General features: G+C 37.7%; 1 protein-coding gene across 4 annotated transcripts in view; it reads left to right on the top strand.

Moving 5' to 3' along the window:
- Positions 1-24637, top strand: part of prrc2a (proline-rich coiled-coil 2A) — a 141071-nt gene that overhangs the window by 15269 nt on the left and 101165 nt on the right. For all 4 annotated transcript variants that reach the window (XM_039768775.1, XM_039768776.1, XM_039768774.1 and 1 more), the window contains exon 2: positions 12158-12332. In XM_039768775.1, coding sequence (XP_039624709.1) covers positions 12218-12332 — 115 coding nt within the window. In that variant the 5' untranslated portion in view covers positions 12158-12217. The remainder of the gene's footprint in view (positions 1-12157; positions 12333-24637) is intronic.

Raw genomic sequence — 24637 nt, 5'->3', positions numbered from 1 at the left:
ACATAGGGATTGAGGGTTACCTGCAACTTTTTACAGCAATGTTTTTTGTAAGGTTTTATTGTACTCGAGTATGTAGTGCTCTTCTGCCACAGTATAAACACAATCATCATGCTGGAACAGAATATTTTAAAAAATAGATGATTTTTGCTTTGTGCCCTCCCCTACCATAACCTATTGCCTATGCGGGATGAGCAAAAGCTTTAGATTCGTCAAAAATTTCAATCTGTTTTTTGACGGCTCTTGACATTTTAGGATCCCCTGAAACCGAAAACCGATTTCCATGATGTGTGTGTGTGTGTGTGACTGTGTGTAACAGTTCCTTGAGGATGGTCTAGAGCTAAAACGGCTTGACGGTAAAGTACCAAATTTGAAACTTAAGCCTATTATGAGATGATGATGTGCTGATTAGTTTTTGAGCCAAATTTTGCAAGAGATAGAGGCACTCTAGAGGAACCCTCAAATGCTGTAATGCAGCAATTAGTTATGAATTTTTCATGTCAATTGCTATTGTAATGACCTATTTTATGATCAGAAAGATCAGCATCGGAGTGGTAAATTACTGAAATGTTTTGTAGAATAGTTTGGGTAACTTGGTCCCTAGTGCACAAAGCCTACTGACACTCGCGTGCGAATTCTTTTTTTTAAAGAATTGTCATGTTGATGCATAGTATTTTATGAAAAATGAACTGAAATACTGCATTAATATTGTATTGTCAAATTTTGTTTTTAAACTTGAAGTTAATTCTCGCCAAATATGTTTCTCTGTCACAAGTATTGTCAGCTTGACCTTCAGGGTTATTCTGAAGTGCCAAGGCCAGTAACCTATGTACTGTATATAGCTGGATTAAACTTTGTTACGCTTGGAGAGATAGTTGGGTCCTCATGTTAGTAAAGATAAGGTATGGTCTGAAACAAAACATTCACACTGTGTAGTCTTTGAGTTAATAGTAAAGAACATTTTCATATCCTCCAGTATACCAGAGAGAAAGGTGTTATTTTCTGTTAAGAGCCATATCGGCTAATGGTGAGCATCTAATTTTTGCCCTTACAATGCCCTTTCTTCTGACTTCATAAGGCAGACTTGTTTGTAATGGGAATATGGCCCTCTGATTTAAAGGGTAATGTCCAGCCCCTAACACTGAAATGTTATAAATGCGTGACAGGAGGATTGTTGGAATATTCAAGCCATCACATGTGATCAACAAGCTGCTGAATATATTGGGCGTTTTCTCAGATGTAGTAAACCCTGTCTTTTGGAATGAGTTGCATGCTGCATCGTTAAACATTTTAGTTTACAAGTTGGTCATTTTATGAAATGATTCTGCACTACATCAGCATTTTCTAGATATTGCAGGCTGATTGACATAGTAAATAGTTGCTGTGGTTTCTCACTTTTCAAACCTTAGAGTAGATTTGCCTGAAATAAAGTATCAGTGATGAGTTTATGATCTTCCATTGTTTGAGTTATTTTCCATTCATTGTTGTCGTAATGCTGCTTGAAATTATAATTTTTCACTTATAACTGGTAATAAAGCAGTAGTTTTTTCCCCTCCAAACCCTTAAAGTATCATAAAGTATATATTTATTATCATATTTATATTGCAGTGAGGGGCTACGGTTAACTTTTGGCATTCTTGTACTCACTGTTCCAGTTGCTTTACAGTTAACATTTTTTCTTTTGCTTGTTTAACAGACTTGTTTCACAGTTTTTCTGTATTGCTAACTAGTGAGTATGTGAGTGGTAAGTGTGGTTAATACTTGTCTGTTGTTGGTTGCAAGGAAGGCCGCAAGGCAAAGATGAGAGGCTAGTCACATAGGTGCCAAAATGATGAACGGAGGACTGAATATGATTTGGCGGATCATTAAAGTGCATGGAAGACATACAGTAATATTTGTATTGCATTTGTGCTTCATCTAGTTCATATATTTAGAGAATATTATGCTCTCCTCGCCTGACATGCCCCCTTTTTTTCTTTTCTACTTCGACCTATTGCTAACCATAACTGGCACAACTTTTCTATCAGAAGTCTTACTTCCTCTGCTTTAAAATTGTTAGGTATAGGACATTGACCAAACACCAGAGTGGCAAACAAACAGGCTACCACAAGTATAAACGCATTTTGGTCCCCAGCAGCATGTGCACTTTGTGTTGTTTTATGCTGTAAGTATAAACGAGACAGTCTGGAACACTATAAGCCGCTGTCTATAATAGTGAGACCAAAGTTAAGATTGTACTTGAAAAATTGGGTCTTTTGTTTATATCAATTTGGTTTGATTAGAAAAATATTGATTGGACTAAAGATCCGATACATCTGGTTTTCCCCTGGGCTTTGCAGATTTGTCAGTTTATTGTCAGGAATTGCTTGAGAGAAAACAATTGTGAGACCATTTGTTAGTTGATTTAAGGTCAATCGAAAATGTTAATTCCAGCATGATGATTCTAAACTTTCCTGCATATCCATTAAGGATAACTGAAATGAAAGAATTGGGGGCTTCTGAAATGGCAAGGTTAAAGCCTGGATTTGTATTCTGTTCTGATCTTTCGAGATGCTGTGGTGGGAAATTCTAAGGCTGGGTTCAACACCCATTAAATTCCGATGACACCTTACCGCAATAGCTCTGAAAATTATGTTTATTGATTAAATCCATCAATCCAGGGATGTGTCCATTCCAGCAAGTATTGGGCATGAGTGAGAAACAATCCCTGGACAAGGCCTCAGCTCATCGCATGGTGAATACAAGCACACACATACGCTAGCATCATTTTAGCGGCACCAAATCCCCAAAACCTGTATTTCTTTTGAAGTAAACTGGAGTACAGTGTGGAATCCAGGCAGGGAATACCAGTGACATGACTCCCTGCGAGACAGCAGTGCTACCGCTCCGCAACTGTGTCACCCCCATGTGTGTAATTATTAACAGTATTCATTATATAAACAACATTAATGATTTATCTGTAAAATGTAACATGGTTTAATGCATTTCATCATGAAAGTGATATCAAATATAAATCTAAAGATTCTAAATGTGCATAGAGTTGGAATATCATATATTTAATGTGTTCTGTGTCTTCTATTGCTGTAGCGATTAAAAACTGGGATGATGTTTACGACGTTCTGCTTTAATGATAAGGTAAACTACAAGGTTAAAGTGGACATTTCCAGATTAAAGGCGAAATTTCTACTTTATTCACAAAATACACGTTTTCGCCATGTCCTTAATTTTTTTTCTCAGTGGCACAAATACAGGGCTGTACATTATGTTGCTCTTGTGAAGTACAAATGAGCCCTAAGAGGCTATGCACAACCCCAAAACCCCCCAACATCATGTAGCTGAAAGAGTTCTGTATGAAGGAGTGGGTAAAAATTTTCTCACAGTTGATATTAGGCTAATAGACAGTTGTAGGAAATGCCTACTTGAAGGTGTTTCTGAAGAAGAGGGAAATACCAGCAGTTGGAGCCAAGGGTATACTTGATTTTTCTGTAGATGGAAATGGCATATCTGTAAATTCTTGCAACGTCAAGTTTTTAGTATTTTTTCCCCCAATTACATTATCTTAAATTACCATTAAAGTGAAGATCAAATCTTGACATGCCCTCTTAAACATTTCATGGGTTGTGCTTACATTTTCACATCACTGTACAGTAATGATTGAATTTCAGTTTGTTTGAACAATCACAATTGTTTTCATGTCTGAGTTTCTTGTGTATTATAGCGCATTACAGGCAGTAGCAGTGTTCCTGGCAGCACTTTCTTTAGGATCATGTCACTTTGTGTGTGCAGATGATCCTTTTTGTGTGGATGGCAATGTTTACAACTGCCACATTTGTTTGTGTTCAGTCTTGCATCTTTTTAAGTACAGTGATAATCATTTCATGGTTTACAACTACTCTGTAATAATAGTATACATTTGAAGCCTGGTATATGTACATCTAGTACCAAAATACAGTGGTGAAAATAAGTATTGAACGTGTCAACATTTTTCTCAGTAAACATATTTCTAATGGGGCAGTTGACATGGAATTTTCAGCAGATGGTGGTAATAAATCCAGTGTTATCCACACATATAAAGAAGTCCAAACAAGTAAGTCCATAAATTATGTGTAATAAAGTGGAATGACACAAGGAATAAGTATTGAACATGCTTACTGAAATTTATTTAATACTTTGTAAAAAAGCCTTTGCTGGTAATGACAGCTTCAAGATGAGTTGTATGCATTGCTCAGGTGTGATTTTTGGTCCATTCTTCCAAACAAACTGTCTTCAAATCTTGAAGGTTGTGGGGGCCTCTTCTATGAACTCCGATCTTCAGTTCTTTACATAGATTTTCAATTGGACTAAAGTCGAGTGATTGACTGGGCCATTCTAGTAGCTTTATTTTCTTTCTCTGAAACCAATTTAGAGTTTTCTTGGCTGTGTGTTTGGGATTATTGTCTTGCTGAAATGTCCACCCTTATTTCATCTTCAGCATCCTGGTAGATGGCAGCAGATTCTTATCAAGAATGTCCTGGTACATTTCTCCATTCATTCTTCCTTCAATTATATGAAGTCTTATCAGTACCATATGCTGAAAAACAGCCCCACACCATAGTGATGTGCAGTGCCATTTTTCCTCATCTGACCAGACTATATTCACCCAGTATTTCATTGGCTTGTCCAAATGTTGTGCAGCAAACTTTAAATGAGCTTCAACATGCTTTTTGTGTAGCAGTGGAGTCTTGTGCAGTCAGTGTGCATAGAGGCCATGGCGGTTGAGTGCATTACTTGTTTTCTTTGAAACAATTGTACCTGCTAATTCCAGGTGTTTCTGAAGCTCTCCGCAAATGGTCCTTGGTTCGTGGACATCTCTTTTGATTATTCTTTTGACTCCTCTGTCAGAAATCTTGCGAGGACCACATGGTCATGGCCGGTTCATGGTGCAATGGTTTGTAAAACCAATGTAAAATGGTGTTCTTTCCACTTCTGGACTATGGCCCACTGGAAAATGTAGAAGTTTAGAAATACATCTGTAACCAATGCCATCAGTATGTTTCGCAACAATAAAGTTGCAAAGGTCTTGAGGGAGCTCTTAGCTTTTACCCATGAGATGGCCTTTTTATAGGCCATCAAATACGACTAAACCAAATATTAATTTGCACTGATAGGGGGGCAGGATTGCTTTCTAAATTGACAAATTTAAGCTGGTTTCTTGGCTTTCCATGCCTTTTTGCACCTCCTTTTCTTAATGTGTTCAATACTTTTTTCATGTGTCATTCCACTTTATTACACATAATGTATAGACTTGTTTTGATTTCTTTGTATGTGTGGATTACTTGGGTGGTTACTGAAATCTGGTGAAAATTTCATGTCAGTAACACCATTAGAAATGTATTTACTGAGAAACAGGTTGACGTGTTCAATACTTTTCCCAGTGTATGTTTCTATATTTAATTTAATTATGAAATTTCAGACCTTAATTTTTTTTTAGCTAACTTGACATCCCTTAACCATATTAATTATTCTAGTTAAAGAAAGTTTAAAAGTTGACCATATCTTGTTTTGATGCTTTCCATCTTTGCAAGAATTTAATTTAAACAGGTCTCTCTGTTAATGTCTCACTCAAATATCAGAACTCAAAGCCTGCTGCAATTCATCTTAAAACTATGCATTGTCCACATATTTCCAGAATTAAATGCATCAGAGACTGACTCTAATAATAAACTGTCCAATGTAGCAGCAGCGTGTCTAGAAGATACGTTTTAGGATTGCACTAAATTGGGGCATTTGTGGGGAAAACACATTATTTACCAGATCAGTATTAAAATGGCATTATTGTAGAATATCACGGAAAGGAATTAGATTAGGGCTGCAACATCTTATTGATGAAATTGATAATAACGATAAAAACAGTTGCCAGTGAATTTTATTATTGGTTTGATCAGACACTATCAAAACATTCTTTTAAAAAATCTCATTTCACTTATGTAGCTTAATCCATGTTGAGTATTTAATTGAATACCCACAGTGATTCAAACGAATGTATTTTAGATAAAGTGTTGTTAATCCACTATTAGATAATCCTCATTATTGGCAGGGGAGTATGCTGAAATGAGAACCAACTTTGAAATTGAAGACCTACCTTTCCCCTCATTCATTGGTCAGGAGTTCTGCCCAGTAATTGCTTGTTCATAGTGCCAAATATTATAACAATATTGCAGAGTGGCAAACATTTAAGAAAGAAAAGCTAAATGTTAAAACATTGTCTTGTGAAAAATATGCATTGTTTTTGTGCATATCTGAGGTGTGTCAACAAGCAGGAAGTCAATTAAACACTGCATTTTCACAAACTACTGTTGACATTTTGGCTAAACAGAGAGTTAGGGGACAGGTGGATATTCGATTCAACAGATTGATCCCATATAAATGAGCTCCCCAGCATTTATTTTGCAGCGTAAATTATTTACCATTATTGTACCCAAAAAACATGTATTTGTGAAGTTGTGCACATAAAAGTATGACTGAATATTTGGCCAGTGGGTTGTGGCACAGGCTTTTTTTTTCCTTCATGGTAAACTTATTAGTGTTTGTTTAGTGTTGGTCCCCTAGCAGCATATTGTTTCAGGAATTTAATCTTGGTTCTCCATAAGACATGAGATTTTTTTTTTCTTAACCTTTGCCTCTAGCAACATACAGTAAGGAAAAGATAAGAGTAATTTTTCGGTGGAATATTCATTTAAGATGAAATAGATTTTGAAATTCCATGATGTGACAGGAACTGAGGATTCTTCTATCAAGGATAGGGATTCTTTTATCAAGAAAAATTGAGTAGTGGAACGTGCTGTGTGTAACTGACTGCTTCTAGTGTAGTCATAGAAAAGGATTTGTTAGGCATATGCTGCCATTTTTCTACTTGTGCTCATGCATTTATTGTTTCCATAGAAACTTTCTGAAGGATGCTGCTGATACACAGAGGTGTTTTAATGCATTGATACCAAGTTATTGTCATGACAACCATGAAACTTTAACTGTACTGTTTCTAGGGAATATTTTCATCTGTCACCATTTCAGTTCGTTTTTCGTACTTACGTTTTTTTAAACCCAAACTTGCACATTTTTTTCTAAATAATAGTGCTATGTAATTGTGATTGGGGTTTGAGCTTACAGTTACATCTTTACTAAATATTATAAACTGATATTTTTTTATGACTAATAACCATTTATGTTTAAGCTAACTCTTTTGGAATACCATTGACACATAAATTAAAACCAAGACACTAAGCAAGTAAGAATGTCCCATGGGACATGATTTCCAAATTTAATGTAAATATAAAAGGTTTTCAAACTGCTACCTGCAGTAGACATTTCCATTCTGAATTTGCAGTTTTAAATGCCTTTCATTAATACACTTTCAGTAATTCTGAAATTGACAATTATTGGATTGTTGTTTCTTCAGATTTTTTGTAGCCCAAAACAGACAGGACTACTTCTTTGATGGGCATTTTTCTCGACATTTTATAACATCAGCTTCAAACAATGATCGGTGCCGATTATAATTTTATTTACAAAAAGTATGAGACACACCAAGCGTTAATTCTTAATTAACTTTTTTTTTGAAGCAATTGTTGCACTCTTTGTATGGTTTTCTTGTATCTAGAAACAGCTCCTATTATCCTGAAGTAATCCTGCTTGCCACAGATAATCTCAGGTGGGAACCAGTTAGTTTTTTGTTTGCTCTGTTACATGATTAGGTATGCTCACTTGCACTTGTAAGAACAGTGTTTGCTTATCCAAATAAATTAATCTTATTGTAGTTTTAATTTTCAGAAAGTATTTGACTTCTATTTTTGCATTGCTGATGTTAGATACTGTTTATGCAATTTATAGCTCTAGCTTTATTAATATGTAATATACAGAAAATAAAATTTCTCTTTTTTTATGAAGCATTGTCATAATAACTGTCAGGTTTTTTTCCATTCCATTAGTGAGCTTGAGTAAATATCTTGGCACCAATATCTCCACTATTATAACTGGCATGGAACTTTTAAATTATTCTCACTGTTTTAAAACTTTCAAAGAATCCTTAGCATCTTGCTTGTCTCTGCCTTTGTCTTTTTGTGCTTAACCGGCAGTTAATAAAATAAATGGTTTTAGTAATAGGGTTATCTTTCTTTCTTTACCTACGAAGTGTTGATCTAGAGTCAGATCACTTTTATCCTGTTTTATTTGAAACAATTAAAGACCTTGCCCTGATTTAAAGGAGTTCAGGTGGCAGGTGTATCTTTACTGAACCTGGAAAAGTAACATTGGGCATTTGCCTTTAGGCTTAGCTAAAGCTGATTGGATACCTAATCAACCTTCCATCCCAGTTCACTATTAGGAACAAAGTGGCAATCCATAGATCCCTTTTTCTTTTTTAGTTAACCACAGCTTTAATATCAAAACTAACATAGGCCCTGTTAATTTTATATGTAGATGTGTGTAGAAACACCCTGGTATTGTTCCAGGATGGCATTTCCTCACATCTGCGTTCCATAGTACTGTGTTTTGTTTTGGAGGCCATTCTACTTGTTTTCCAGGTTGGGCATATCTTTTGACTGTTCTCTCTTCCATTTAGGTCCGTGCGAAAGGTGATCAGTTCTCCTTTCTATTTTGTTTGCATCCATTGATTGAGATATATAATTTTTTTTTTGTTTTGTAATTTCCTCATCCAGTCCTCTAGTGTAGGTATTCCCAAACTTGTTTTCAAGTCAGGGTCCCCTAAAATGTTGTACTATCTTGTCAGGGACCTCCTCTAATTTAGAGCTAATGCTGCAAAGCTGAGCATGCTCTTGCTTTCTGCAAACAGCTGTCACATGGCTTAAGTCTGGATTTAAGCAGACACATTTTTCAAAGTAAATTTTTAACTATTGAAAACATGATTAAGTATCACTTGATATTGTACCTCCTCCAGGAATTGAAGTGTTTTGAAGTATCACCATTTTCTCAGGTTTTAAAGTGCTGAACACTCAGCACAGCCAAATGTTGTATTTCTTTAATCCCCTCTCCCAACTATTGCAATTAGTAATTTTAACAAAAGGTTATTGATAGTTTTGGTGTGTGTGTATGTTTTTTTTAATTTTCCATGAACACACTAAAATCCTTTTTTAATTATTTTAATTTAAAACAATAGGATGATTTAATATGAAAATAGACAAACCCACAATTTCAATATTTTACATTTACAAAGAGTATATAGTTTCAGATGAATCCAGATCAAAAGCAGGAGAAAAATTAACTCAGAATTAACAATGGTTCCAAATCAATATGAAGGATGAGCCTGCTTCATGGCTATGCAGTGCTGCCTCAAGGTCCTGTTTTCCCTGTATTTATTTTTCAAGGGAGGGAGGTTATCGAACATTGGCAACCTTGAAAACAAATGTTCTGTACATTTTATATAAAAATATTAATGACTATTATGGTGAAATACTATATGTGTGCTATATATACACATACATACAGTTGTGGCCAAAATTATTAGGCCCCCTTATGAAATTAGGCAACACTCCTGATTCCAATATGAAAATGACCATTAACTTTTTTTAAAGCGTATCTGTGTCCAAAATAACAAGGTCCACTAATTGTAGTTTGGATATTTTATTGACACACTGAGTGGAAACAAGAAAGGGCAAAAATGAGACATCCAAAATTATTAGCCCCATGCCTATTAATAGTCAATACTGTACCCTTTTTGAGCCACAACTACAATCTATTAGAGTAGGTCTTTACTAGATTAGGACAGGTCTCCTGAGGGATTTTGGTCCATTCCTCCATTGCAAATTGTTCTAGCTGGTCCAAATTGCGTGGTTTCCGAGCATGGACATTCACTTTGAGCACTCGCCACAGATTCTCAATGGGATTGAGGTCTGGGCTCTGTGCGGGCCACTCGAAGATCTTGGTTTTGGTATCCTTGAAAAACTGTTGAACTAATTTTGATGTATGCTTTGGGTCATTGTCTTGTTGGAAGACCCAGCGACGACCTAAGCCTAGACTACGAGCAGATTTCTGCATATTCTCCCTCAGAATGTCAACATAATTTTCTTTTTTCATGATGCCATGCACCCGAACAAGACTCCCTGTGCCTGAGGCTGCAAAACAGCCCCACAGCAAGATGCTCCCACCACCATGTTTAACTGTGGCAACTGTGTTCCTAGGGTTGAAGGCCTGTCCCTTTCTTCGCCAAACATAAGCAACATCCATGTGCCCAAACAGTTCCAGTTTAGACCAAAGCACAGACTTCCAAAAATCATCTTTACATTTCAAATGTTCACGGGTAAACCTCAGTCGGGCTGTGATGTGCCGCTCTTTGAGTAAAGGGGTTCTTCTGGGACGATGGCCGTGAAGCCCACCACAGTGAAGAGCCCTCACAACTGTGTTCCTTGAAACATCAACTCCAGAAGAGGCCAGGTCAGCAACAATCATCTTGGCAGATGTCCGGGGTTCCTTGCTGACATCTCTGACTATTTTTCTCTCCAGAGTTCTTGTAATCTTGCTCTTACGGCCATGGCCAGGTTTGTTTCTAACAGAATTTGTCTCCTTGTACTTGGCAATGATGCAACGTACAGCAGTTCTAGACACTGTGAATCGCTTGGAAATGGCAGTGTAGCCTTGCCCCTTATCATGAGCCTCTACTATGTTCTTTCTGAGCTCCAGACTGATTTCCTTTGTCTTTGGCATGGTCAGTAACAGTAGTCCCTCTCATGTTTTCAAGAGCCCTGTTCCTTGGGAGTCTTTTTATGCTGATTGAGTGTTGTTAGGAAGCCAGTTGACTGTAGGTGTTGTTAGGAAGCCAATTGATTGCACAGGTGTGGTTTCAAAGCTGATTGGTTAATTAGTGTAGGTGTGTTTTGAAAGCAAACATTAACATGGGGCTAATATTTTTGACCACCCCATTTTTTACTATATTTGATATAAAGCAAGATTAAAAATATATGTTATATTACAAAATGTATCAAAAGCTAGTAAATAGCACTGGTGGATGTTTGATTATTCAAGTTTCATCAATGTTGCAAACTTTGGGAAGAAGTTTAGGAAAATGTTCCATGATTCCAGGGGGGCTAATAATTTTGGCCTCAACTGTACATACATATATACACGTCCGCTTTGGAATAAGTCCAACTTGGTATACGTCCTGTTTGGACGCGAAAAACTTTGCTTGGTATACGACCTTTGTTTGGAATACGACTCGCGTGCTACCCTTGTTTACCTCTCTCGAGACAAAGCCACGACTGCCCACGAGCGTCAGTGCACCAGTTGCTAGCATTCAGTGAAAAAGCCGCGCTATAACTGTGTGAATTTTCATAGGGTTCGGGAGTGAGAGAGCGGGAACTGTTCCCTCAGACCATATTGCCAGTGGACACAGAATAGGGGAAAGATTTCAGGTGAGCAAGACAACTATAGACATTCTCTGCAAGAGCACTGTGAGGTGAACCTGTGGAACTGAGATGCTGCCAACCATTTTCTCTCTGGTTTGGCCACTGAGTAGCTAAGGTTTCAAGCCCCACTTCCCCACAATTTACTTTGGTGTTTCCTTTTGTATAACCTGCTAGCAGCTCTAGTATTGCACTGGCTGAGAATTGAAGCACTATTAAAACAACAATACAGGACTACCTTCATGCCACAGCTTCAGAACATTTCCAGTAATGATTGGAAAAGCACAGCGCCAAGTTTGAAAACCATTGATCTATTGCAAAGCAAGTAGCAATGTTTATATACATTGTCATATAATTTCTGATTCAGACAATTGCCACTAAATTCAGTTAGTGGTAATTGATGCTTTTACCAGCATCAGTGACCTCAGACAGGTCATAAAATCATGTTTTAACCACCCAAAAAACAACTTTTATTTATCTGCAAGATGAACATTTTCAGAATCATGTGAGTAGATGTAAAATATGGCAGAATGTTAAAGCTATTATGAGTCAATAGTAAAAGTTTACAAACACTGTTGGTGATGCTGGCAGTCCATCAATGGAAACATTAAAAATTGTTTTCCCATCCAGTGTAAATGTGGCAAAATCCATGTTGTGATACATTTCTGCACATGCACTGGCCGTACTGGTTATACTGCCTAACTTGAGATGATCAACTCACAAATGTAAAAATTTTGCTACAGCAGTGTTATTTCATTTTTTTTAAACAGAGAGAGGCACGTTTCCAGGGGTGTAGAAGGAACCACCGTACTCAATGACCTTCCAGCGCGATGTCCGATCGTTTGGGGCAAACTGCAAAGGGGAAGGATGGAAAAAGCAAGTATTCATCGCTCAACCTCTTTGATACTTATAAAGGAAAGACCTTAGAATCACAGAAACCTGTTGGTAAGCTGCAGTATTTGTTTTTTTCTTTTTTACAGTAGACTATATTTTTGTTGTTACAAGGATAGATGGTTCAGAAGTATTTTGTACTGCGTTGTATATCTGTGGATGTGTCTTTTGAGTAATCCTGATTTAATGTAGTTTTGGAGATTCCACCTCACTTCAAGCTGCTGTGGGATATGCTTTCTTATTGTATCTAAAAAGTAACTGTCATTTTGTTATTCACTTTAATGAAAGTTAACTTAATTTATATTGTTAATCAACTTAAGTTTGCGGCGTAAATATTGAAATTCCTGGTATTAAGTTATTTGAGCCATAGAAATGCATTTTAAAAATGGGCAGAGTTACAGTTTAGTTAAACCAAAAACTTGAATGACTGACACGCAGGTAATATAAAGAAGTTCAATAATTGGGTATCTTTCTTTTAATTACTGAAGTATTAGTTAGTTTAAGCCTGTAAATTGTTGTGTTTGAAGTTGAGATGTGATGATTTTTTTTTCTTTCTACAGGCTCAGACATTTTTTTTTATTGTCAGTTAAACAAATAACGCATTAAGACTTGTCTGATTATTTTTTACATATGGGCCAGTTTTATTCTATACTGTTCATTCATTTAGTCAGCACTCTTTAGCACAAGAGCTTTGTTTCTCAATTGGTTTTTAAGTGTTTTCTGTGGAGTGTGTAGCCATAGAATACTACTTTATTGTATGTGCAATTTTTAAAATTATGTTTAATCGCATGTACTATATAATTTAATGCTCTCTAACTTTTCAGTGCTTCCAAATTTGTATTCAGCATGTCAGGGCTTATGTGCAGCCCAATAAAAGTATGCAACAAAAAATGTGCAAAAAAAAAAAAACTGGAAGTCACAAAGATGTTATAGTCAACAGAAAAATGCTCTGAGCATTGTTTGTATTTATTCATATTTATTTTTTTGGTTTGTTATGTGTTACTTTACCACCAACTGAAAGGGTTCATATAAGAATTATACCTAAATAAAGAAATCACAGACATTTTAATTCATAGTTGTCCCAAGCAAAGATTTTATTTGACTCACACACAGAGCCTGCTGCAAGTGATCGTGCATGTGGCATACATGCAGACACGTCTTTTTATAGTTTGCAGACCTTAGAAAAAAATCACACCTTTGGTTAATATGTATCTCTATATATGCTGACTAGACGCTAAAGAGGCAACTATTTTTCAGGTAAACGTCATGTCCTTGACAAATCTGCAAGCCTGTTTCAATATACTTGTTAAGCCCACAAGAAGCTGACATAAATTGAAGTCTTTTATACAGGGTGAGCCAAAATAAAGTACGACATTTCTCAAGGTCAATGCGTGAGGTAGAGGCAGCCAAGTGGGTTGGGTTGGAGGGGTCCTTTGTTAGGCTATGCCTTGTAGTTTTCGGTCAGCCACTTTGCCTCGATCCAGTGTGCACCGTGATTTCGATGTCAAAACATTCTTCAAAAACAACAAATCCATCATCACTACGCAACGCACTTCAGCATTCCTCCTAACAGTGACGTTCCAAATCGTAAAACAATTCATCATTTGGTGGCTAAATTTAGACAGATGGGCTCAACGTTGAACAGAAAATCTCCAGGTCATCCTCAGACTGTACGAATGTCTGAAAACATCCAAGCTGTAAGGGCATCGATTTTGCAGTCTCCTAGACGTTCGGTGTGCAAACATGCTTCTGCTTTAGATATTTCCAACACAGAGAGCGTGTACAGTTTGGTGAGTTATTGTAGAATTTGGCATTGTAGGTCGTTACTTTTTTGGGAAGGGCATAGCAACGGTCACACTCACTTCAGAATGTTAAATTGACATGCCAGAGAACTTTTTGCGACCCCAACTGTAAGAAATAGATGTGGTGGATGCCTGGTTTCAACAGGATGGAGCAACAGCTCATACGGCGTGGAGGTCCATGCAAGTTTTGTGGGAGATGTTTCTGGGGGAAGCTGAAGTCCCTGCATCCCGATGTTGGGTGGCCTTCACGTTCGTCTAATCTCGCTCCGTGCAAATTCTTCTTGTGGGGCTATCTCAAGTCGAAGGTATACACACACCAACCTCAAAACCTTGAAGCCCTCAAGGATGCTATTCATAATGAAATCGACGCGATTCCTATTCAAATGGTGGCCACCACCTTGAAGACATCATTTTTAAAACACAGTGAAAAAAATCTATTTTGTATGCCCTTTCTTGTGTCGTTATTAAATTTATTTTATCTTGTAGCATTTTTGTGCAATAAACATTTGAAATGTGGTACTTTTTTTTTTTACTCAACTAATGTATTAGCTAATGATTTAAATATAAAAATAATATAAAATCAAATAAGCACATGAAATACATAGTTTCCACTAGCATAAGTACCTTATCTTACTATGCTAAGCACTGCCAAACTAATGATTATGCAAACCATGACAGGTGCACTATTCCCAAAAGATTACATATATTTCTGTCAGTTTATTACGTGTCTCCAAAATAACTTGGCAAGTTAAGTCTGAACAGCTGTGGTTAAACATGGGCCCCTTGGAGAAGTTTCAGAATGTCCCAAAAAGTCCCAGGAACTTTTAACCAGACCCCACAATATTATGTTTTACAAAAGACTGGACTACTTGATGTATTTGCATTTAACACTAGCATTCCCAAAGCCAGAGAAATTTTTCGTTTGAAAAGCCTACTTTCCCCAAACACATATGAGTAAAATCGTATGTCCTTATCAGTACAGCAACTGATTTGGTGAGGTAATAAGGCCACATGAATTTCCTTGCCTGTGTTTTGGTAAAATTTGGTGATCAAGGGAAACCAAATTTTTGTGGGGATTCTACTGCTAATGACTAAAATTTTTATTTGTTTTCATTAATGTAAAGATTTTAATGCATACAGAATTGCAATCTATTTACATACATTTTTATTTAGTTGCATTATATACAGTAATCCCTCCTCGATCACAGGGGTTGCGTTCCAGAACCCCCCCGTGATAGGTGAAAATCCGTGAAGTAGAAACCATATGTTTGTATGGTTATTTTTATAAAGTTTAAGCCCTTAGAAACTCTCCCACACTGTTTATAAATATTCTCCGCACAGTTATACAGTAAACCCTCGTTTATCGCAGTCAATCCGCTCCAGACAGATAAATGAATTTCCATGAAGTAGGATTCTTTATTTATAAATTTAATATTTTCACAGTTAGAGCATTGAAAATCTGTTTACGACCTTCTACATACATTTTTTAACATTATTAGAGCCCCCTAGATATGAAATAACACCCTTTAGTCAAAAGTTTAAACTGTGCTCTATGACAAGACAGAGATGGTAGTTCTTTCTCACAATTAAAAGAATGCAAACATATCTTCCTCTTCAAGGTGCGCGACAGGAGCGGAGAATGTCAGAAAGAGAGAGTAAAGTAAACCATCAAAAATCAATAGGGCTGTTGCGCTTTTAAGTATGCATGCATCGCGATAAAGCGGCTGCAATGAAGGGATCAGGCTGAAGGTAGCCCTTCAGCATTTTTCAGTTTTTTTTTGTAGAGGAGCGTCCGTATCTTCTAAGCAAACAGCCTCTCTGCTCACACCCCCTCCGTCAGGAGCAGAGAATGTCAGAGAAAGTGAGAGAGACAGAGAAAAGCAAACAATGAAACATCAATACGGGCTGTTAAAGGTTTGAAGTGTGCGAAGCACCGCACGGGAAGCATATCGTATCTCATTGAGGAGTTTTAATTATTACGTAATACGTGCATTGATTGGGTAGCTTCTCAGCCATCCGCCAATAGTGTCCCTTGTATGAAATCAACTGGGCAAACAAACTGAGGAAGCATGTACCATAAATTAAAAGACCCATTGTCTGCAGAAATCCGCGAACCAGCGAAAAATCTGTGATATATATTTAGATATGCTTACATTTAAAATCCGTGATGAAGTGAAGCCGCGAAAGTCGAAGCGCGATATAGTGAAGGATCACTGTACTCAGTTGAGTGTTTAAAATTGAATAGAATCTCAGTAATTATCTTAGTATTGGTGTTTGGAATTGTAACAGCCATACATTGAAGTTCAGATTTCTTGCTCTTTTCCGCAATCAAATTCCTTTGTTTGGGGTCTATAACGTAAATCATTTTGCATCATACCCTTAAACCTGAGCCCAAGGCTCCCTAAACTTGTGCTTCCAAAAAAAAAACCAACTTATTTTACAGCTTTCAATAGTCTTCTGTGAAGCACCTGTAACTTGTAGACCAGCAGCGACATAAGTGGGAAAAAAATGCCAGTATTTGTTTAAATTTTGCAGAATTTGGATTACTTGTACTAGTTTACAAAATTATTATAGCATGTCGTTGTCGGTGTGTACAATATTATACGGTACTGTACAATTGTGGCCAAAAGTTTTGAGAGTGACACAAGTATTGGTTTTCACAAAATTTGCTGCTTCAGTGTTTTTAGATCTTTTTGTCAGATGTTTCTATGGTATATTGAAGTATAATTAGAAGCATTTAATAAGTTTCTGATGCTTTTATTGACAATTACTTTAAGTTTATGCAAAGAGTCAATATTTGCAGTGTTGGCCCTCCTTTTTAAAGACATCTGCTGTTCGCCCTGACATGCCATCAATCAACTTCTCGGCCAAATCCTGACTACTGACAGCCCATTCTTGCATAATCAATGCTTGGAGTTTGTCAGAATTTCTGGGTTTTTGTTTGCCTACCCGCCTCTTGAAGATTGACCACAAGTTCTCAATGGGATTAAGGTCTTGGGAGTTTCCTGGTCACGGTCCCATAATTTTGATGTTTTGTTCCCCAAGCCAATTAGTTATCACTTTTGCCTTATGGCACAGTGCTCCATTATTCTGGAAAAGGCACCATTCGTTACCAAACTGTTCTTGGATGGTTGGGAGAAGTTGCTGTCGGAGAATGTTTAGGTACCATTCTTTGTTTGTGGCTGTGTTCTTAGGTAAAATTGTGAGTGAGCCCATTCCCTTGACAGAGAAGCAACCCCCACAAATTAATCTCAGGATGCTTTACTTTTGGCATGACACTGGACTCATGGTAGCACTCACCTTTTCTTCTCCGGACAATATTTTTTCCAGATAAAAATAAATGTTTGTCTTAGTGTGAAGTAGGGATGGGCGGTATCCAAATTTTGATACCGTCAAACCTCCTCCCTATTTTACCTCGGTATACGGTATTACCGTGAATAATAAAAAAATTTGTGACGTAAGGCTCAGACAGCATCACCAAACTGTTGGCTTGTGCCTAAACCGTTCAGAAACTGAATATCAAACACTAATACTGAAACAATAACAAAATAACATGCAGAACAATATTAACAACTTTTATTACCAACAAATAGCAGTTTATAAAAAAGTGCAAATACAACAGTCAAACAGAATTAAATTAACATAAACATCCAGAACAGTTTTCCCGCGGAGACGCGCACACAAATCAATTAAATTAAATCACACCGCCTGAACAACTTTTAATAACAAATATGAGCAGCTTATAAAAAAGTGCAACTAGATCCACAACAGTTCAACAGAGTTGAATTAACATAAACATCATCCATATTATAAAAAGTATTGCCAAGCAATAGTCCTAAACAAAAACGTCTTCTTTCCAATATCGTTTTTAACGTAAACCAAATAAAAATACCTGAATCAATTAAATAAAAATAAACACAGTGCGAAAAGGAACGAATGGCAAGTGGCATCAATCTATTCAAGATTTCTCGCTAGAAAAACCAGCATGTTTACTTTGTCCGGCTTTAACAGGGCACGTTGTGGACCGACAACTTTACCTGCGGTGCTGAAAACCCGCTCCGATGGTGTGCTTGTGGCACAGCCGCACAGGTACTTCGTGCCACTCGCGACATCTGGGGAAAACGCCCGGCAGCATTTTTCCACCAGAGAAGTGGGTCCTCGTCTCCTTGAGTAACTGGCTCCAAACAGTAGGCTGTTATTTCAGCTCCGACTCGGTCCTCTACGGTGCCGACGGGACCTGCCATTGCATCAGATTTTTTTTGCAGCATACTCCCCAAAGTCATCTTTTTTCGTGAGGGTGCAGGTTGCTCCTCTCCCTCTTCCACTCTGATGGCCACTGGACCTGCTGCCTCTAAGCTCACGATCTCAGCCTGTAATTCAGCCAATGCGTTGTCATCCGTCTCATATCCTCCACGGTAACGAGGGTCAAGGAAAGTGCATTTTCGCAATATTTTGCGCACTGAATTGGATTCATACTTGGCCTCCAGCTTTGTTAGAATTCCAGTTTTGATTGACTTTGTTAGCTGGGGGTCATTTTCTGACGCAGCCAACACATTGTCCCTGCAGAGCTGTAGTATGGGGAGGATACAGGAACTGGTCACAATTTTCTGCTGACAAAATACCAGTGAAGTCACCGACTGGTTTCAGTGCTTCGTGAACAGCTTTCAAGACGTCCATGTCCTGCCAGGTCAGGGACAGGCTGCTCCTTCTGTCATCAGACAGGACGTGTCTGATCGCTTGGGCCTGCTTGAGGATTCGCTCCACCATTGCCAGTTTGGAGCCCCAGCAAGTTGCGCAGTCCTGCCGACGGATGGATGGATGAATTAATTAATGAATGATGAATAAATGATTAAATAAAGTATCTATCTATCTATCTATCTATCTATCTATCTATCTATCTATCTATCTATCTATCTATCTATCTATCTATCTATCTATCTATCTATCTATCTATCTATCTATCTATCTATCTATCTATCTATCTAAATGAATAGGCCTAAATAAACAAATGAATGAATAAATAGGCATAAATAAACGAAATTCGTTTTATTTAGGCCAATTCATTCGTTAATAAACGAATGAATGAATAAATAGGCCTAAATAAACAAATGAATGCATAAATAAATAAGTCCATTAACGTATATTATTCCACTTGGTGAAATTTGCATGCACATTTATTTCAGGCTAAATAAGTCCCTTATGCGCATCAAGCCTGCATTTACTTGATAAAAAAATACAGGAAAAAAATTACAATTTAAAAAATGGTTTTCTATTTTAATATAGCCTACTTTTCAATATAATTTATGTGATGCAAAGCATATATATATATATATATATATATATATATATATATATAATATAAAATATATATATATATCCCTTTTTATATTTGAGCCCCTGCCCTGAGGAACTCTCTGCACGCTTTATGCTTACCGTTATGAGACTATGTTTTGGGAGTCCCAAGTCCACTTGCTTCTTGTGGAGTTCATGCTTACGTTGCCAGCTGTGTGAAAAGGCCCGACAATATTACGGCATAGTCCGGGCGCTCGGTTTTTGCCTCTGGTCATGCAATCCATTTGTGACAGCCAAGTTTAGATTGTGACGAAGCAGCATTGCCACGCCAATGCAGGGACCTGATTGCGGCATGAATGTTGGCAGCGTTGTCAGTGGTTATGGCTGAAAGTTTTTTCTCGTCAAGTTGCCATTCCTGAAGTGCAGCTCTGAGCGCAGCAGCAAGATTGTCTGCTGTATGACTCTCAGGAAAATATGTAATTTGGAGGCATTTGGATTCAAGTTTCCAGTCAGGTGTAATAGTATGGACAGTCAGAGACATATATGGAGTCATGTTAACTGACGACCACATGTCAGTTGTTAAGGAATAACTGTGTGACGCTGACAGCAGCACTTGAACATTGTCTCTAACTTTACTATATAAATGTGGGACGGCTGTTTGTGAGAAATATTTCCGTCCAGGCAGCTCGTACTGGGCATCTAGGACCTTTACCATGTCCGTAAAGGACTTTTTTCCACTGTGTGGAAAGAGACCATTTCCTTCGCCAAGTATTTTGTCACTGCATCAGTACAGGTTTTCCAACGGACACTGTCCCTTTTGTACTTTGTTGCTTTCCCGAAGGCCCCATTATCGTCGGCTGCGTACTGGCGGTGGACCTAAATGTTGTTGGTCCTGCATCGGGAGGCGTTGAAACTGTTGCACTGAGTGAACTCGGGTCCATCCTCGCAGCAGTGAGTGGATGGTGGTTTCGTATATGCGACCTTAGGTTCGATGTATTTCCATCTCTCGCGGTCACCTTTTTGTTGCACAATTTGCAAATTGCCTCGTCCGTATTTACCGCCTCTCCTTCTCGCTCGTCGAAACCTGAAATACTGCCAAACTGCAGAAGTTGTGTTCTTTTTGAGACCAGGTCACTTGGTGCGCGACTCGCCATCTTTCCCCACCTCTCTCTTTCTCCTCCACGCTGTCACGTGATGACAACCACGCATCGCATACGCATTTTTAGGCATTAAATAAATTATATTTAATATTTAATCCTTGTCTCCTATATAAGTGCATTGTTTTTATGACGGTATAACGGTATTGAAACTGACACCGTTGCTATTTTTAGATCCCGCGGGATACCATATTACCGTTTTACCGCCCAAGCCTAGTGTGAAGTTGATTCTTTGCTGCTCTTCTTGACACCTGGCCATTGTTCAAAAGTCTATGCCTCACTGTGCGTGCAAATGCATCCACAATCTGCCTGCTGCCATTCCTGATCAAGCTTTGCGCTGGTGTTGCCCCGATCCCGTCGCTGAATCATCTTTATGAGATAGTCATGGCGCATGCTGGACTTTCTTAGACACCCTGAAGCCGCCTTCACAACAGCAGTTGAAATGGGTTTTTTGGGATTGAGTTCATTTTCATGGCAAAGAGTGACTTTGCAATTGGTTGCAGTTCATCTGATCTCTCTTCATAACATTCTGGTGTATATGCAAATTGGCATCTTAAAAATTGAGGCAGCAAACTTTGTGAAAATTAACATTTGTCATTTTCAAAACTTTTGTCCATGGCTGTAGGTTTTTATATTAAAAAAAATAATGTAAAAAGAAAATAAAGGGCTTGATGCAGTAAACATTTTTTTCAAAAACAAAGTTCAGTTAGTGGTATACTAGGCGTCCCCCACGGCTCTGCCCGTGGAGTGGTGAAACAGGACAAACATTAAAAATAATAAATAAAACGGGTATTGCTAGCTAAACAGATGCAAGGTTCGCTCCAACACATGGCAAGAGAGATTTTCTTCCATACAAAAAATAACCGATTTTAACGGAGGCTGGTGCGACCCCACCTGGCTCCTCACTCCTGACATCACGCTAACCCCCCCCTCGGTCTGCAGCCTGTGTCGCGGATTAGTGCAAATAAATCACTCCATATATATATATATATTTAATATATGACATGCCTTATGGAAACAGTAGTATTTCAGCAGTGACATCAAGTTTATTGGATTAATAGAAAATATGCAATATGCATCATAACAAAATTAGACAGGTGCATAAATTTGGGCACCCCAACAGATATTACATCAATACTTAGTTGAGCCTCCTTTTACAAATATAACAGCCTCTAGACGCCTCCTATAACCTCTGATGAGTGTCTGGATTCTGGATAGAGGTATTTTTGACCATTCTTCCAAACTAAATCTCTCCAGTTCAGTAAAATTTGATGGCTGCCGGGCATGAACAGCCTGATTCAAATCATCCCATAGATTTTTGATAATATTCAAGTCGGTGGACTGTGACGGCCATTCCAGAACATTGTACTTCTCCGAACTCTGCATGAATGCCTTTGTAGATTTCGAACTGTCTTTTGGGTCATTGTCTTGTTAGAATATCCAACCACTGCATAACTTCAAATTTGTTTACTGATGCTTATATATATGTATATATATGTGTATATGTATGTATGTGAATGTATGTGTGTGTATGTATGTATGAATGTATGTGTATATATATATATCTACTAGCAAAATACCCGCGCTTCGCAGCGGAGAAGTAGTGTGTTAAAGAAGCAATGAAAAGAAAAGGAAACATTTTGAAAATAACGTAACCTGATTGTCAATGTAATTGTTTTGTCACTGTTGTGAGTGATGAGTGTTGTTGTCATATATATATATATATATATATATATATATATATATATATATATATATATATATATATTTATTTATTTATTTATTTATTTATTTATTTATTTATTTACACACACATAAACATATATTTATATATATATATATACACACACATACATATATATACATATACATACATATATACACACACATATATACACACACATACATACATACACACACATATATACACACAAATATATATATATATATATATATACATACATACATACATACGCACACACATATATAAACATATATATACATATACATACATATCTACATATATATACACACACAGCTATTTCAGATCAGTGCATACGCTGTTTGTTAAAACAGTTGACTCCGCTCTTACGTGCAATAACAAATCAAATCATTCAGTTGTCTTTGCTCATATGTCATTTTAGAGCTGGACGCCTAGCATCTTTTTTTGGACACAAGTTCGTTTCTGTTTGGTGTGAGGTTCTGTGTTGTGGAGATTCTCAGGATGGATTGCAGGTGCTCATCAGTGAGGACTCCTGTGTGCTGTTTTGTTAGTCTTTATCACTGAGAAGAGCTTCTCACACAGATATGTGCTACCAAACATGCACAAGGTTCGAGCCGCATGTAGATGGACTTTTTTTGTTCTTCAAAGTCACCAAAGCGCCGTGCAAACTCAGTGCGCAATAACTTGCAGCATCATAAGGTAGACTTGATTAACGCGGTAAGTGTTCGGCAAGGCAGCTGAAGCGCTGCATTATGGGATCTGTAGTTTATTGTGTTACCAGCGCTTCATATACCCGGCTTTAATAACAATAATACAGTATATAAAATGATCTCGGGCGGATATAATTACGCCGGGCGGATGTGGCCCGCGCCCTTGAGTTTGACACATATGGACTAAATAGAACTTGAAAAGATATATTTTTCAAATGTGATCGCGCAATTCAGATAGAGTTGACGCAAGACTACAGCCTGCATGCCTCAATGAGTCATCCTCCCCTCGCTCTTACTTTTTTACCGTTCATCTAATGAATACACTGAGTATGGCTTTACCAAAACAATCATTGATGGCGAATCAAGTATCCATTATTCGAGTATGTAGAGCGGGATATATATATATACATATATATATATACCCGCGTATCGCAGCGGAGAAGTAGTGTGTTAAAAAAGGTAGAAAAGAAAAGGGAACATTTTAAAAATAACGTAACATGACTGTCAATATACAGTATTTGTTTTGTGAGTGTTACTGAGTGTTGCTGTCATCAAGGATTTGATTATCATTATTTCTTTCAATCAGGTTCGTATTTGTAGGATGTGTTGTGTTCAAGTTACATTCCGTGTTTGTCAATCGTTGTAAAGATGACAGGTTTCATTCATCGATTCGTTTCTTACTGCATCAATAAACAGCTCGTCTTCTTCTTTATCTGAGACCTGACACACTGCATGCACGGGTTATTTTACACTGTCTTCCTTTAGCGGGACATTGACTTTTTCCACCGTGTGCTTTGTTTCCACAGTAGCTGCATTTATGAATATGCTTATCAGACGCTTCATATTTTTTGCTGCCTTTTCAATTGTGTAATTCGGTTTTTGTTCAGTGCTCTTTGGAGCTGTTGCTTTTTATCTGTGCACTGCGTCAGTTCACGTGAGCCACTCGGTGTACTTGCATCGAAGGTTGCCAGCTGTGCTGGTGCCATCTCGTGCTATGTCCATAGCTTTATTTAATGTTACCTTAGTCCTGGCACTTAAAACTTTCTCTCGCAGTTTCGCTGAGTTTGTGTCAAACACCACCCTGACCATCTCATCTTCCTCTCCATAAGCACAGTCCTTCACCCGTGAATATTTACCCGTGGCAGTTTGCTATTGGATTGCCGCTGACGGACGGCCTTATATGGGCAGGCACAAATTACAAACGCCAGCAGCAGCCTGTCTATGAACTTAATTTAAAGTGTAGGTTTACATCGTGCTTTGTTTCCGAAGTAGCAGAACTCATGAATATGGTTGTATATGTCACTCGCTCGCTTCTTATTGTTTCGCTGCCTTCTCAATTATATAATGCATGTTTTCTTGAGCGCTTTTTTGAGGTCTTCCTGGTTTTCTATGTACTGCGTGATTACGTGGGAGGCGTGATGATGTCACACGAAACTCCCCACGGCGTTGAAGCTCATCTCCATTACAGTAAATGGAGAAAAACTGCTTCCAGTTATGACCATTACGCGTAGAATTTTGATATAAAACCTGCCCAACTTTTGTAAGGAAGCTGTAAGGAATGAACCTGCCAAATTTCAGCCTTCCACCCACACGAGAAGTTGGAGAGTTAGTGATGAGTGAGTGAGTGAGGGCTTTGCCTTTTATTAGTATATATATATATATATATATATATATA

The sequence above is a fragment of the Polypterus senegalus genome, chromosome 11 (genome assembly GCF_016835505.1).
Source record: "Polypterus senegalus isolate Bchr_013 chromosome 11, ASM1683550v1, whole genome shotgun sequence".
NCBI classification, from domain to species: Eukaryota; Metazoa; Chordata; class Cladistia; order Polypteriformes; family Polypteridae; genus Polypterus; species Polypterus senegalus.
This window is presented reverse-complemented; position numbering and strand designations above follow the sequence as displayed.